We start from the raw sequence: 17,049 nt of genomic DNA, 5'->3' as shown, positions 1-17,049 counted from the left end.
TTAATTATGAGACTTAGTCCAGCTAGATGCAGCCTTTTCTATGTATATATCTAGGCAGCCACTTAATCTGATTTATCTAAGAAATGAAATGTATTTTCTGTCTTTGGACCAAACAATCTTTTTTTAAAAAATTCTAAATGTACAACTGTGTGTCTGGGGGCCTTTTGAAGCTTAATGCTTATGGCTGCCACCATGTAAACTCAGAATGACTTCTAACTTTCTAACTCTCTATCACTAGCCTTGGAGATATCTACTTCATTGGGCTTGATCATCTAGAGTCGAACTCCTTATCTTCCACCACTCCTCCCTCTCCACCCCAAGCAAACCTACCTTTCTAATTTGCTTTCTATTGATGCTGTTATCTTCTACCAATTACTCAGTAATAAAATATCAAAGAAATACATAGAAATTCTAGGTTGTAAAGGAGTTTTAAGGGCCCAATTAATTACCAGTGGACACATTTTCAATTTAGACCTTACTTGTTTTTTATAGTATTTTAGAATGTTGACCACTCATTCCTTTTCACACTCTTTCGGTCTTCTTCTTTTGTTACTCAAAAAAGTTAGCTGTGTTTCTTTCAGAGCAAAAAGAGAAGAATTAGGCATTGAAGGAGCTAGAGAAAAAGAATCAATACAGATGGCTGAAATTTCAAGATCATCTTGAGGGTTGAGGGTGATTATTAGAGCAAAGTCCTGAGGTACCTTCATGCTTAAGACTTGAGTCATCCGTTGAACATTGTTCTTTTTTCATCTTCAGATACTCAATTATTGAATATTCTAAGCATGCCCCCTCATCAGAACTTTGCACTTGCTGTTTTTTCTGCTACAGTGACCTTCCCCAAATTATTTGCGTAGCTTGCAATCTTACCTCTTTTAGGTGTCTACCCACATGTCACTTTAGAGAGACTTTTCAGGCCACCCTGTCTAAAATAGTCCTCTCCACCTTGGATACTCTCTAGTTCTTTATTTTTCTTCATTACACTTAACTACATATTTTCATTTTATAATTTAGTTTTACGTACTTATTTGCTTGTTTATGAATTCAGGGATTTGTCTCTTCTCCCTACCGTGTCCTCTGGACCTAAAACAATGCCTGGCTTTTAGTACGCACTCAGTATACATCTGCTGAATGAATAACACATGTTAAAAAATACTGATCTATTAAATTAAGTCCATGCTCCTCAACTTGATCTTCAAGGTCTTGCACAGTAAGACTGTAGTTCAGTTTTTCAGTCCTTCATTGGAAAATAGAGCAGAAAGGAAGTTGGGAATAGATTTTGGAGTACCTTGAATATAGACTTAGAAATTGTAGGGCCGGAGCTATGGCTTTATCAGGATCAGTGGAGCTACAGATCCTCCATGAAGTATGTGTTCTGTCCAAATCCATGAATGTGCCTCTGAGGATCAAGGAATGCAGTTACCCTAAGAGTTCCGAGAAGAGAGTCCTATTACAGTAAATAGCTTTTAATAATATAAAGCTAAACCAAAGCTTATCTCAGATGTGATACAAGAGAAGATTCTGAAGCCTAAAGGACTCCTTCAAATCTGTATGTTGTCCTGGGAGATGTGTATCACTGTTCTGTATAGAAATATTCAGCATCAGTTTTCTGCCAAATTATTTAAAAGTAAACTTCAGTCCTTCACCTTGTAAGTCCTAGTCTTCTTTTCCACACTTACATCTTAATATTTATCAACATGTAATCAATAGCCTAACCAAACAAACTATGTTTTTATTCTGTGAGCATCTTTTTTCATGCCTCTGTATTTTTTTCTCATACTATCCCTCAATGTAGAGTTTCTTCTATTTGAAATAAGTCTATGAGAACTCGACCTCCATCTGCTAAAAATATCTTTATTCCCATTACAAATGTGAAGGTTGTCTCCCTCTTTGAATTCTTGTTTTGGTCCTTGGCATGTCTTATCTGTCTATCTATCTATCTATCTATCTATCTATCTATCTATCTATCTATCTATCTATCTGTCTATCTATCTATATAATTGTCTTTTGTATATTTGTATAATAGAGAAACTTCCTCTCAATTATAAATCACCATAACACTTAATACAATTCCTTTTCCACAGGTATTCAGTTAGAATCTGTAGAATTGAATCAAGTCCCTGAACAAAGACTTTAACGTCTTCCAAAGAAAGTGATAATTTAATGGAAGAGTATTCTATCATTTTATTATAGAATGACTTTTGCAACGGCTTTTTTGCAGCTAATTATTGAATGAACACTGAGAAGTTTCAAATTTACACGAATATTTTCAGTAGTATTTTCTCTTACCTTTTCTGTGCTCCTGCCATCTCCCAGTAATTCCTGGCAAGCAGTTGCATAGCAGGTACAATGCAGTCAGCACTCATTTTCTTTCTTTCTTTCTTTCTTTTTTTCATTCCAGCTAAACTTTATTGCTTTTTTTTTTTCTTCAATTTTTATTTTAAGTTCAGGGGCACATGTGCAGGATGTGCAGGTTTGTTGCACAGGTAAACATGTGACATGGTGGTTTGCTGCACAGATCATCCCATCACTTAGGTATTAAGCCCAGCATCCATTAGCTATTCCTCCTGATGCACTGCCTCCCCCAGGCCCCCTGATAGGCCCCAGTGTGTGTTGTTCCTCACCATGTGTCCATGTGTTCTCATCATTCAGCTCCCACTTATAAGTGAGAAAATGCTGTGTTTGGTTTTCTGCTCCTGCATTGGTATCATTTTCTAATAACGTGAAAAGAGCACCATCTTAAAATATTAAACTTAAGGAGACTGTTTAGAGAAACAAATCCAGCCACTTTTGATTTAGAGTTGATTAAGAATAAATCCTGGCTGGCTGCTGAGTAAACTATAAAGTGAACGAAATACCCAAATAACACACCTATATTATAACCACCTCAACCACTGAGTTAGCTATTTTTGTACTCATTTGACTTATTATTTGTCATTAAATCTTAAAAACATGGGCTGATTCTCCCATGCAGAGAGGTTGAGCCATATACCCAGCTGTAGTATTTTCTGTTGTCAGGCATAAAATCAAGCAGAAGGAGTTTGTCTACTAAAGAAGGGCACAGCATCTTCATCTGTGAGGACACATAACAGTAAAAAAAAAAAAAAAAGGGAACATTTTCAAATTAACAACAGGATATTTTTTTCACCTCTAGGGACCAAGAGGACCAGATGGTCTCTTAGGGGAACAAGGTATACAAGGTGCCAAGGTAATCATTGATTTTTCTCATTTCATACACAGTTAAATTTTATTGAGCCCGTATGTCCTACTGGTCTAAAAAACAACATATTTCCTTACAAAAATATGATTCTAAATTTTCTCTTTGTCTAAGTATGAAACACATAAAAGTTTTTACTACAGACACAGAGATGTTTACTTTTCAATATTGAACTGTATACTTACTATCTTTTTGTATGTGAATATATGCTAGCATATATAAGACGATAATTCACATTCTTACTAACTCACCTGGCTTTGATGCTTTTTTAGGGTGAAAAAGGAGATCAAGGAAAAAGAGGGCCTCACGGTCTTATTGTAAGTAATAAAACATTTCACATTAAAGATGAACATTTTAAGTCTTTTTTGTTTCTCTTAGTATGATTAATCTTTTTGGAGGGGACTACTTGACTCAAGCATTTTCTTTCTCGTGTAGGGGAAGACTGGAAACCCTGGAGAAAGAGGAGTTCAAGGGAAACCAGTAAGTAATAAAAAAAAAAAAAAATCAGGCGATGAACAATTTTTATCTGCTATTTTTTGAAGAGAGGGGCTGCTCAAACAATGTTTGGGGGATTTTTTGACACATAAAAATTACATATATTTGCAGTATACAATGTGATATCTTGATATATGTATAAATTATGAACTGATTACCCTTATCTGCTTTATTCTCTGATACAACTATTGTTTAGTATTCAGTACGTTGGACTAAAAGAATGTAAGTTCTTTTTCTCCTTTAATCATTGGGTCATTGTTTTATTTGAGCAAGTTGCTTACCCATTCTGGGCCTGGGTTGTACCTATCCGTAACTGGTGGTTATAACTGATACTTTTACTTCACTCTATGATAAATAGAGTGAAGATAAATTAGTTTTACTGTAAAACCCATTTCAAAATAAAATGGCATGATATATAAATATAATGAGACGTTAATAAAGCTAACATAATAAGTAACTTTTTTGGGGCCTCTTGCCTAGTTTTCTTTTAACTCAACTTGAATTCCTTTTAGGCCTTTGGAGTGTAGAGCTGTGTGTGTCATCATGCTTTCCCATGGCACTTCTTAGGAGTTGTTAATATTTTATAATACTGGTTATTTTCCTACCATCAAAAATCTTACCAGAATTATACATTTTTTTTCCCTGAAAGGCAACAAGTTCTGTGGTTATCATCACTAAGTAAGAGGAAAAAAAATGTTAAATAAAGATATACCCACACATGCATACTTACACATAGACACATAAGATAGTACATGTATATGAGCACATAAGCTTAGGTATATGAATATTTTTACTTTCATTCAGAATTTTAATTTTTAATGATGACATTTTGATTTGTTATATACACATATATATAATATAAAGTTATAAAAATAGATAATATAAATATATTGCAGCTCAGGAGACAGAAAAGGATAGAATAAAAATGTTTTAGCTGCTATACTATTAATAATTGTTTACATAGTAAATGTCACTGCATTTGCTTGTTCCTTTTTGAAATCTGCTGCCCCCTGCCCGCTGTTTCCCACAATAACATTGTGTTTAACAGTGATCCAACCTAAAATACCAGAGACCTAAGACAGAAAATAAATGACTGTGTCTGGGAAAGAACTTGTGTGTGGCATTGTATTATTGATTAACGTTATCCTCAAAGAATGTTACTTGAGTTTTAATATTCATCATCTGAGTTTCTATTATATCGATATAAATGGTATTTGTATAGATTATGACTAATTTGCTGTACTTTATACAGTGCCCATACGTTGCAGTGAGTGGAAAAGTTTGAAGCTCAAGTTCATTCCTCTCATTTAAAAAAAAATGAGGCCCAGATAAATAAAATTACTTATTCATTTTGTATTCATTGATGTACTGAAAATGAAGGTAAAATTATAGGTCATTCATTTTTGACCTTCCCTAGAATTTTACCTTTATTTTTAGCCCATCAATGTATGCTTGTATAAATGTAATATTTCATGTTTGACTTTCTCAATTAAATAAAAGATACTAGAATCATTTCGTAACCTTACCCTGGTTTGAAACCTTACCCTGGCAAACGTGTCACGTAGACTCCTGGAAGAATTAAGTTTCCTTAGTGCATGACAAAGTTGGACATTAAATATGAATTTATAATAGTTATTGAGATTTACTTGGCTCTATACCTACATTGTCTCCTTCTCCTTGATTGAATTGAGATCTTGGAGAAGCTGGGAACAATCAATTGAAAAAAGCCAAACAAGCCCCAAAGATTCATTTGATCCTTCAGCACAGTCTTAGTGTCTCTAGTCATTTATGCACTATCAACAAACAGGCAGTGCTGTATATTAGAAAACTAAATTTGAGGTCAGATTGACTTTTGGTCTAGTGTATGCTCCTAAAAACCATATAACCGTGTTTAAATTGGTTAGGGCTAGGCGTGATGGCTCATGCCTGTAATCACAGCACTTTCAGTGGCAGAGGAAGAAAGGTCTCTTGAGCCCGGGAGTTCGAGACCAGCTAGGGCAATGTAGTGAGACCCCCATCTCTAAAAATACATATTCTTTATTTTTAAAATGAATTTTAAAAAATGGTTAGGATGAGAGCTCTAAGACCCTCTCCATCTCTAAGTTTTCATAATTTTAAGCCAGGAATTAAATGAAAACTGGCAACACATAGTGCTCTGGTAATCCAGATAACTAGTAAAAGTGTATTTGTCTGTGGACCAACACTGTTTCCTATACAATACTTGCCTCCCATACATCTGACTCAAAAGAAAATCAGGAAAAAAGACCACAATCCACTGTGCTAATAAGGTGTTAAGGCCTGGATCACTATTTTAGGTTCTCTAAATAATATAAAAACTATCATAGCTCATACATTACTGAGTATTTTTTTAAATCTAGATATTCTATCAGTTTGTGAGATAGGGGTGTAAAAATTCTCCAACTATAATTTTTGTGTTTCTCTATTTCTACCTTTGATTCTTTCCAGTTTTGCTTTATGTATTTTTAAATTCTATTGTAAGTTTATTCACATTTGTAATTATTATGTCTTCCTCATCAGCTGATCCTTTTTTGTTGTTAAAAAATATTCTTCTTTATCTCTGGTAATGCTTTTTACTCTTGGTAATACTATTTGTTGTGAAGTATACTTCATCTGATATTAACACTAATATAAAGTTTCTCCAGCTTTCTTAGCTTGCTGCTTACATGGCATATCTTGTTCCTTAATTTACTTTCAACCTATCTGTGTCTTGATATTTAAAGTGAATATCTTATCTTATAGTTAGACCTTGCGTTTTATTCATTCTGACAATTTCTGCCTTTTAATTTGAGCATTTGTTCAATTTCAATTTAATGTAATTATTGATACGTAATTGATATGGTTAGATTTGGGTCTCCCATTTAATGATCTGTTTTTGTTTGTTTCCTTTTTGTTGTTTTTTTCAATGTCTTCTGTTGGCATTGAATAATTTTGAGAATTCTATTTTAATCTGTCTGTTGGATTTTTAGCTCTATTTCTTCTCATTATAATTTTCCATGGTTATTCTAGGTCAAGGGTCAGCAAACTTCTTCTGTGAAGTGCCACAAAATAAGTGTTTTATGTAAATACTTAACACAAGTGTAAGAAACTTGCCAACAATATAGGTCCATTTACTAATACTTTTTTATGCTATAATCGTTTTATGTATTACATCTACATATATTTTAAACTACACATTTGCAAAGTTATAATTTTTGCTTTAATATAAATAAAATGTTTTCATAATGTAAATGAAATACATACTTTAGAGATGTTTAATGGGAAATAATGTTTATCATTTACCCACATATTTGCCTTTTCTGATGCTGTTCATTACTTTCTGAAGATTTGTGTTTCCAAATGATGTCATTTCCCTGTAACCTATAGAACATCCTTTATATTTCTTGTAGTAAAGTCTGCTAGTACATATTTCTCTTAGGTTTTGTTTATGAAATGTCTTTATTTCTCCTTTACTTTTGAAGTACAGTTTCACCGGATATCAGATTTTAGGTTGACAGAGTCTTTTGGGGGATTCTTTTGTTTTTATTCAACTCTGTAAGGGTAACTTGCCATTTTCTTTTGGCCGTCGGTATTTCTGATAAGTAGTCCACAGTTTTATATATATATATAAAAATTATATATATATATAATTATTCCCTTGCATATAATGTATCATTATATTTTATTGGAATCAATCATATTGGAAGTCATATATTGGCTTTGCCACTTACTAGCAGTCTTGACTTTGTACAAATTACTTAACTTCTCTGGGCTTCAGTTTCCCCATCTTTGATATAGGAAATCTTTTATAGTTATAACAAATGTTATTTATTATGTTCCTGGAACAGGCTCTAATAAATAACAACCAAAATAACCATTGTTATCCTCATGGTCATCATTATCATAGTTACTGGGTTGAAGTAATGGAGAAGGGAGTTCTAAAAAGCCTTAAAGATAATTTTTATTTTATTCCAGCTTGTGCTTTTCCGCTTTTTCCCCAATAAAAACAGAGTCCACTTAAATTATTTCGTGGCTTTGCAAAAGAGCTTTTATGCAGTATCAACAGCATTAAAAGTACATGATAAGCTTGATATTATGTCTATACATACTTTACAAAGAAAATTGGGCAGATATTATTTAAAGTTCTGAAGTTTTCTGTATATTTCAGTTGTTCTACTAGGCACAGAGAGATTCCTTATAATGATCCTATCTCTTAATTAAGGAGCCTGGAGTAAATAGGCACCATATCATTTACATGACTGAAACAGAGCTTCAACTAGATGGGAGTCCATAATTTTACATAGTTCCCTTTCCCTAGCCAGAGAAACTGAACATAGCATTAAAGATTATAACTTAGAAGACAGTGTGTTGCTAAGAACTTTGAATATCTTTACTTCTAATTTAATGTCATATTTTTATACCTTTTAGTTTTTTAAGGTAAAATGGTATTTGTGATTAGCTGTATAGTTATCAACTTTCCCAAGGTCAATAATGCAGAAGATGCAACTTACGGCTGGGCGCAGTGGCTCACGCCTGTAATCCCAGCACTTTGGGAGGCCAGGAGGGCGGATCACGAGGTCAGGAGATCAAAATCATCCTGGCTAACACGGTGAAACCCCATCTCTACTAAAAATACAAAATAAAAAAGTTAGCCAGGCGTGGTGGCGGGCGCCTGTAGTCCCAGCTACTCGGGAGGCTGAGGCAGGAGAATGGCGTGAACCCGGGATGGAGAGCTTGCAGTGAGCCGAGATCACGCCATTGCACTCCAGCATGGGCAACAGAGTGAGACTCCATCTCAAAAAAATAAATAAATAAATAAAATAAAGCAAAAAAAGAAGATGCAACTTACAAATGGGTCAACATGTTATGTATTGTCAGTGGTCATCAGTGCCTCGCACACAGTAAATGCTCAATAAATCTTTGACTGAGTCAGAGAAGACTCAGAATTTGGTTTAGTGTTCTATCTACTTCATATCTGAAACACTCTTTTATGGTACTACAAAGAGTGTAAAGATGGGGAAAAAAGGAAGTTACAGGTTCAGTATGGTTATTTCCAGTTATCTAGGTTCTGAGTCTCCTGTGCCTTGCCAGGGTTTAAAGACATAAATCATACTTATTAACACATCACAAGGACATTATTATTTTTTGAAAAAGGAAACTTTATGTGGACATTAAAACTGTAAAGAAATTCAGATTTAAAATAATTTTGGGTAATTATTTGTCACAGTATAGGAGTGAGGATTAAATAAAAATAGGGGTAGATACAAAGAACTCCTACAACTCAAGAATAAAAAAACAACCTGATGGAAAAATGAGCAAAGGACTTGAACAGGCATTTCTCCAAAGAAGGTATACAGATGGCCAGTAAGCACATGAAAAGATGCTCAACATCACTCGTCATTAGGGAAATGAAAATCAAACCACCATGGGATACTATTTCACAAACATTATAATGCTGTTATAAAAAAAAAAAAAAGAAAATATGTGTGGCCAAGGATGTGGAGGAATTGGAACCCTTGTTCATTACTGGTACAAATATAAAATAGGGGGACTGCTGTGGAAAACAGTTTGGTGGTTTGTCAAGAAGTTAAACAGAGAATTACCATATGGTCTATCAGTTCCACTTCTAGGTAGATACCCAAATAATTGAAAAAAGGGACTCATACAGATACTCGTATACCCATATTCATAGCCACATTATTCACAATAGCCAAAAGTTGAAAGTAATCCATGTTCTTTGATAGACTAATACATAAACAAAATGTGGGATATGCATACAGTGGACCCAACCTTAAAAAGCAGAACGTTTTCACGCATGCTACAACAGGGATGAACCTTGAAGACATTATGCTAGGTAAAATAAGCCAGTCACAGAAAGGCAGATATTGTATGATCTCACTGATATAAGGTACTTAGGGTATTCAAATTCATAGAGACAGAAAATAGAATGGTGGTTGCCAGGGAATAGAAAAAAGGGGTGATGGGGAGTTAGTATTTAATGGGTACAGAGTTTCAGTTTGGGAAGATGAAAAAGTTCTGGTGATGGTTACACAACAATGTGAATGTACTTAATGCCACGTAACTACATTTAAAAATGGTTAAAATAGTAAATTTACCACAAAAGCAAAAAAAAAAAAAAAAAATAGCAGTAGACAGAAAAGTTGGGTGGAAGGATCCATAGGAAAGCTAAGGTAAGGAAACTGTGTAAAACATCTTCACACAACACTTTTCCTACAAGTATTGCCTTTATTTGTCCAGGGTTTACAGGGATTGCCTGGAAGTACAGGTGACAGAGGACTTCCAGGAGAGCCAGTAAGTTTATGTTTATACTTTTCTAATTGTGTTTTTCTCATAATGTACATTTACATTTCTATTATTGCTCTGCTGTGCTGTGACTGGTATGTTTTAGAAAGCAGCATTTATCATAGACACCATAGACAAATCACATAGAATAAAAAGTAATAGTTTATCGTGCCTTTCTGGTTTCATATAGTCAAATATGGTGCTGTTTTTCTGGAGCTGTTAAATCTGAGCGTATTTCTATTTTCAACAAAGAAAACTCTGTTTTATTGAATCTCAGAAATTCTTTTTCTGAATGGCTTGCTGTTCTTATAATATTACATTGCCACACACGCACAATCACACTTATGAGGCAATTTCTATAATTAGAAGACCATATAGAGAGAAGCCAAACATTTTGATGGGCCAAAATGTGCAAACATGACAGAAATGCAGTTACATCAACAGTACAAAAACTTGCATCAATACAAAAACTTATGAAATCGTTATGAAACAGTTTCAGAGTTTCCATGGAAGGTAAGTTGTGAAAAGGAAAGACCTGTCACACCTACTTTCTTACAATTTATTCTTTTTTGCCAATGAAGTCATTCTTCTGGTTAATGGTGTCAGATGTAATGTGCTATAATGTGCTTCTAAGATGTACAATACAGTATAGTCTTTCAAACAACTGCATTGATTTTATCATCAGTTGACACAAAGATTTACAAGTGGCTTTTGTATAATTCATTTAGTTAGTGGCAAATGGAAAATTCTAACAGTCAAAGAGCTATTCTTACCATAACCTTTTCCTCATTTATATATTTAACCTATGATATAAGCTCTCAAAACAATAAGTAAAGATTTGACAGTATATATAGTTCTTTCCAAATAAAGAATTTTAGATATGTTGTTGATTTTTTAAGCTAAATCCTTCTTGGTTTTCTCCCTATTATGCATATCTTAACATGTCATTTCGATTCTGATATTTATCTGACCTAAAATAATGCAACTCTCTTTAGCATTATTTACTTAAGTATATCCCCTAAAAAGTCTGTAACCTGCTTGAAATCAGAGACCATTTATTTTATCTTTGTAATCCCCTTTCCTGGTATAATGTCTGGTATATATAAGTAAGTGCCAGATGGGGTTAGAAAGGAGGCAGGTGGCAAAACACACACAGCTTTATGAGGGCTATTGCCAACATTTTAAATTTTTATCCTTAGAACAAAGGATGTTATTAAAGGTCTAGGACTAGCTTTATTATCAGATTGTTTAGTTTATTATCTGATGTCTATTTTATAAATATCAGTCAAATCACAAAATGGAAGGAGCCAAGAATGGCTGGCTGTTGCAATAATACAGATAAAAATCAGCAGCACCTTTTTTATGAGCAGAGAGATGAAATGGACAGAATGATTCAAAAGGGGATAAAATCAATAGGTAATAAAGACTCTGTATGTGAAGTATAATTCTTAAATTTCTGGCTTATTGTATTAAAGAGTTGATGATAATATTCACTGAAACAAAAAAAAAACACAGAAAAGTAGGTTTGAGAATGGAAGATTATAAATTCAGTTTAACTGTTGAATTTGAGGTGTCTTTGAGAAACATGAAGTTGGCAGTTGGATTCAGAGTAGAGGAATGCACTGAAGTTAAAAAATATTGGATTCATTGCCTATAGAAAGAGTATAGAGGTGAGAAAAGAAAAAGATCTAAGGCTGAGGCTTAAAGAGCTACAACATTTACAAAACCCTGGCAGAAAAGGTTGAAACTGCACAAGAAACTGAGAGAGTAAGAGGAAAATCAGATATGTAAGTTAGGATTTTCAGCTATAACCATAACCCATCTTAAAATCTTCATGATAACATTAGATTCCCTTAGAAGTATGTAGGCATAAAGTAGGATAGGTAAACCACAGCCCTCAGTCCCGTTATGCTTCTGTAAATCAAATTTTATTGAAACACAGCCACAACAATTCCCTTATGTATGTATGGCTGCTTTCATACTATGACAGCAAAATTTAAAAGTTTTGACAGAGACCACATGACCCACAAGCCTAAAATACTTACTGTCTTGCCCTTGAAAAAAAAGAAATTTGCTGACCCCTGATGTAGATTTTAATCACATATGTACAGAAAGAAAATGTCTAATCAACTCAAACCTTGTAACAAATAATGTCCCTTGGTTTATGTAGTGTACAACCTGCACAATCGCCCTCAATAAGAGGAGAATGGTGACATTTGTTCATTCTCTCTTTTATCATATTGTTCATTTATTCTTCCGTTTCAGAAGACAAGTTGAAAAAAAAATCTCCTGACCTAAATAAATGTAGTTAATATCTCTTAATTATTGAAAACTGCCTTTAAAGAGGGAACAAGGGGAATGCTATACTCTAAAATTTAAACTCTTCATAAGCTTCCTTTATAATATCCCCTGTAAATTTTAAAATATTATTTTCTAGCTACTTTTTCTTAGATACCAGAAGTCATTTCCACTTACCTCAAAAAATAGTTAATAGGATTCTCAAGTTAACTAAAAGTGTATAATAAAACTTCACTCAGTTCCTCATTAGAGTGGCAACAGTCTTGGAAACAAAAGATAAGAGTACCCTATATCAGCATCTCAGTCAGACAAAGAGAGCAGCCAAAATAAAGCAGCAGATGAATTTCACTTACAAATATAATTGTAAAAATCTGAACGAAAAATTAAGTAAAATTTAACCATGTATATAAAGAATTATCCACCTAAGTGAAGTAAAAGGAAGAATTACAATCAAGGAAAAGTTAGTTGTTGTTAAGAAATCTATTAATATATCACAGATATAATGAAAAATACAAAAACAAGGAATCTAAAATTTAGCAACTTTTTATTTTTATTTTTATTTTTTTTCTTTTTAGATGGAGTCTCGCTCTGTCTCCCAGGCTAGAGTGCAGTGGCGCAATCTTGGCTCACTGCAACCTCTGCCTCCCAGGTTCCACCGATTCTCTTGCCTCAGCCTCCTGAGTAGCTGGGACTACAGGTGCCTGCCACCACGCCCCACTAATTTTTCGTATTTTTAGTAGAGATGGGGTTTCACCGTGTTAGCCAGGATAGTCTTGATCTCCTGACCTTGTGATCCGCCCACCTCTGCCTCCCAAAGTGCTGGCATTACAGGTGTGAGCCACTGCATCCGGCCAGCCATTTTTGATTCTTTAAAAATCATTGCATGGGAGCCAAGCACAGTGGCTTATGCCTGTAATCCCAGCACTTTGGGAGGTCGAGGTGGATGGATCACTTGAGGTCAGGAGTTCAAGACCAGCCTGGCCAATATAGTGAAACCCCACCTCTACTAAAAGTACAAAAGATTAGCCAGATGTGGTGGTACACACCTGTAGTCCCAGCTACTTGAGAGGCTGAGGCAGAATTGCTTTAACCCAGGAGGCAAAGGCTGCAGTGAGCCAAGATCACACCACTGCACTCCAACCTGGGTGACAGAGTGCGACTCTATCTCAAAAAAAAAAAAAACTATTGTGTGTGGAGCACAATTTGGCTTCTAGCTGAATCTCCCAGTCTCCCCCCAAAAAAAGATTTAAAAATCATAGTGTGAAAGTTGTCAGAATCAAAATGGAGTCACTGATGTTAAGAAAATAAAAGAAAAATCTGACAAATAGAGGTGAAGGCCATAAAGACAGAGTTCTCATTCTTAGATGCCTGATAGCACAAACGATCACAAAAAATTGCAAAAATCACAACCTTGCCCAAAGAACATTTGCATCCATATACAAAAAATATTTCTGAAAAGACATCTGCCCAGCAACGGCCTGTCCAGCCTTGGACTGGTATCACCATTGTTGTTGATATTTATAGCCAAGGATAAACATTTCAAAACAATTATATAATCCTCATTTTTCCTTTACAAACTATTCCCTTTCTTTATCTCCCTGAATATGTGCATAGCTTACTACGGCATGCATATTCCCATTACAGTGCTCTATTCCAAAATAAATACCTTATTTCTTTTAGAGAGCCTCTTTCTCTTTGTTATTTAGGTTAACAATAGTAAAGTGTTTTCTGGGTTGGGCACAGTGGCTCACACCTGTAAACCCACCACTTTAGGAGGCCAAAGCAAGTGGATCACTTGAGGTCAGGAGTTTGAGACCAGCCTGGCCAACATGGTAAAACCCCGTTTCTACTAAAAAAAAAAAAAAAAAAAAAAAAATCAGCCAGGCATGGTGGTGGGTGCCAGTAATCCTAGCTACTCAGGAAGCTGAGGTAGGAGAATTACTTGAACCTGGGAGGCAGAGGGTGCAGTGAGCCTAGATCGTGCCACTGCACTCCAGCCTGGGTGACAGAACAAGACTCTGCCTCTAAATTAATTAAGTAATTAATTAATGTGTTTTCTGGTCTGAAATGTAAGGAACTTGGAAGTCATCACTCCCATCCTCAAAACAAGAAAAAAGATGGACACACTGAAAGTCAACAACTCTTCTTAGATCTGTCAGAGACTTAAGGTCACAAGACAAAGTACTGCCCCCAAAATGGAGAGACAGACAGGCAAATACATAGCCCACAGCTGGACAGTAGGGACACTTTAAACTATAATTAGCAAATTACTGGAGACTCAGTGTAGACCAGCTTGAGTGTTAAAAAAACTCAGAGAGGGCCTAGTCTTTGGGAGGCCCCTACGTGTTCCTGAGTTTTACGTCCTTCCGGAGCCCTAACAGGTTCTCACTTTCAAACAGAGAAGAATTCCCTCCTGCTTCCAGCAGAGGGAGAGGGATAGTAACCATTTTGAAACACGCCTAGCTACAACCAGTAAACACAGCCTAACCCACAGCCAGATAATATAAAATATCACATTAAAGGCCTATTCACCTTGGTTTCATTTACATTTATATCATGTCTGGCTTTCAAAAAAAATTATAAGGCAAGATAAAAGGCAGAAACAGTCTACAGAGACACAAAAGCAGAAACAGACTCAGGGATAGCAGACATTTTGGAATTATGAAGCTGGGAATTTCAAAGTAAAAGAGAAATAAAGTCTTTCTCAAACAAAAATTTAAGGAATTTGTCACTAGTAGACCAGCAAGTAATGTTAAAAGAAGTTCTTCAGAGAGAAGAAAAGTGACATAGGTTAGAAACTCATTTAGGTAAGAAGAGTGTTAGAGAAGGAATAAATGAAAGTAAAATAAAATATTTTTATAATTCTTAATTGATCTAACAGACAATTTGTACAAAATAATAATAGCAACAGTATTTGGTATTATATCTCATGGATAAGTCAAATGTTATAAGGAAGAAGAGGGAGGAATTGTTATAAAGTACTGGCACTACTCATGAAGTGGTATAGTGTTATATGAAAATGGACTAGATCAATGGCCATAGCACCCTGAATGTTCTTAATCTCATCTGATCTTGGATGCTAAACGGGGTCAGGACTGGTTGGTACTGGGATTGGAGATGGCCTAGGAATACCAGGTGCTGTAGGGTATTTTTAAAAAGAAAGAAAATGGACTTAGGTTAATTGCAAATATGTATTGCAAACTCTAGAGTGTCCACTTTAAAAAGTTTTAAAAGTAGTATAATTTGTATGCTAACCCAGGAAAGAAAATGAAATCATATAAAATGCTTAATTAAAATGAGAAGCCAGAGTGGGCACGGTGGCTCATGCCTTTAATCCTAGCACTTTAGGATGCCAAGGCAGGTAGATTGCTTGTGGTCAGGAGTTTGAGACAAACCTGGACAACATGGTAAAACCCCGTCTCTACCAAAACAATGCAAAAATTAGCTGGACATGGTGGGACGCGCCTGTAGTCCCAGCTACTCAGGAGGCTGAAGTGGGAGAATCACTTGAATCCGGGAGGCAGAGTTTGCAGTGCGCCAAGATCATGCCACTACACTCCAGCCTGGGTGACAGAGTGAGACTCCATCTCAAAAATGAAATAAACATAAAAATAAAAAATAAAATGAGAAGCCAAAAAAATAAAAAAGAAGAAGAAGACCAGAGAAGAAGAAGCAATAAAGAACAAAGACAACAAATGAAAACTAACAACTATGGTATATACTAGCTCAGTGATATCATAGTCACTTAAATGTCAATGGTCTAAGTATACCACTTAAGAGATTGCCAAAGTGAATATGAAAGCAAGACCCAATTGTATGTTGTCTTCAGGAAATCCGTTTGAAATATGAAGGAAAGTATATCATGCTCAGGAAATCCGTTTGAAATATGAAGGAAAGTATATCATGCTAACGTTCATCAAAGGAAAGCTGGAAATGTTTATATGTCAGAGAAAGCAGTCTTCAGAACAAGAAAAATTATCAGGGTAAAGAGAGACACGGCACAATGATAGCAGGGTCATTTCTCCAAGATGGCATAACAATACTTAATTCACCTGACAATGAAGCATCAAAATACGTGAAGCAAATGCTGAGATGATTTTCAAGGAAAAATAGATGACTCTATTATTATAGTTGGAGACAATAACACCCCTCTATCAGTAATTGAGAGACGCAGCAGGCAGAAAATTAGTCAACAGAGAGTACCGTAAGTCAACTAGGTTTAATTTACATTTATAAAATATGTTATCCAACAACAGTAGAATACACACTCTTCACAAACTGACGTGGAACATTCACCAAGAGAGACCAAATTCTGGGCCATAAAACACCTTAACAAATTTGAAAGACTAGACATCATACAACGTTTGCTCTCAAACTACGGTAACAGAAAATGACTGGAGATTTCCAAAATATTTGGAGATTAAATAATACACTTTTAATAACTTATTGGTCAAAAAAGGAGTTTCAGGAATAATGTAAAAATATTTTGAACTAAATGAAAATATAGTTTGTCAAAATGCTTGAGATGCAGTGCCTAGAGGGAAATTTATAGCACTGAATCAAAATACGAGGAAAGAAGAAATACTTAAGATTAGTAATCTAAGCTTCCATCCTAGGAAACTATAAAAGAAAAGCAAATTAAATACAAAATAAGCAGAAGAAAATAAGTAATGAAAATCAGCAGAAATCAGTGAAATTGAAAACAGGAAAACAATAGAGAACATCAGTGCGACCAAAATTAA

At 34.9% G+C, this 17,049-nt stretch overlaps 1 protein-coding gene across 1 annotated transcript in view; it reads left to right on the top strand.

The window, feature by feature from the left end:
• COL24A1 (collagen type XXIV alpha 1 chain) overlaps positions 1–17,049 on the top strand; it is a 392,112-nt gene that overhangs the window by 245,185 nt on the left and 129,878 nt on the right. Inside the window, exons 29-32 of the mRNA XM_025390892.1 lie at positions 3,152–3,205; positions 3,487–3,531; positions 3,650–3,694; positions 9,965–10,018. Coding sequence (XP_025246677.1) covers positions 3,152–3,205; positions 3,487–3,531; positions 3,650–3,694; positions 9,965–10,018 — 198 coding nt within the window. The remainder of the gene's footprint in view (positions 1–3,151; positions 3,206–3,486; positions 3,532–3,649; positions 3,695–9,964; positions 10,019–17,049) is intronic.

Source organism: Theropithecus gelada, chromosome 1 (genome assembly GCF_003255815.1).
Source record: "Theropithecus gelada isolate Dixy chromosome 1, Tgel_1.0, whole genome shotgun sequence".
Lineage (NCBI taxonomy): Eukaryota > Metazoa > Chordata > Mammalia > Primates > Cercopithecidae > Theropithecus > Theropithecus gelada.
The sequence above is the reverse complement of the archived record's forward strand: the minus strand, read 5'-3'. Positions and strand labels throughout refer to the sequence as shown.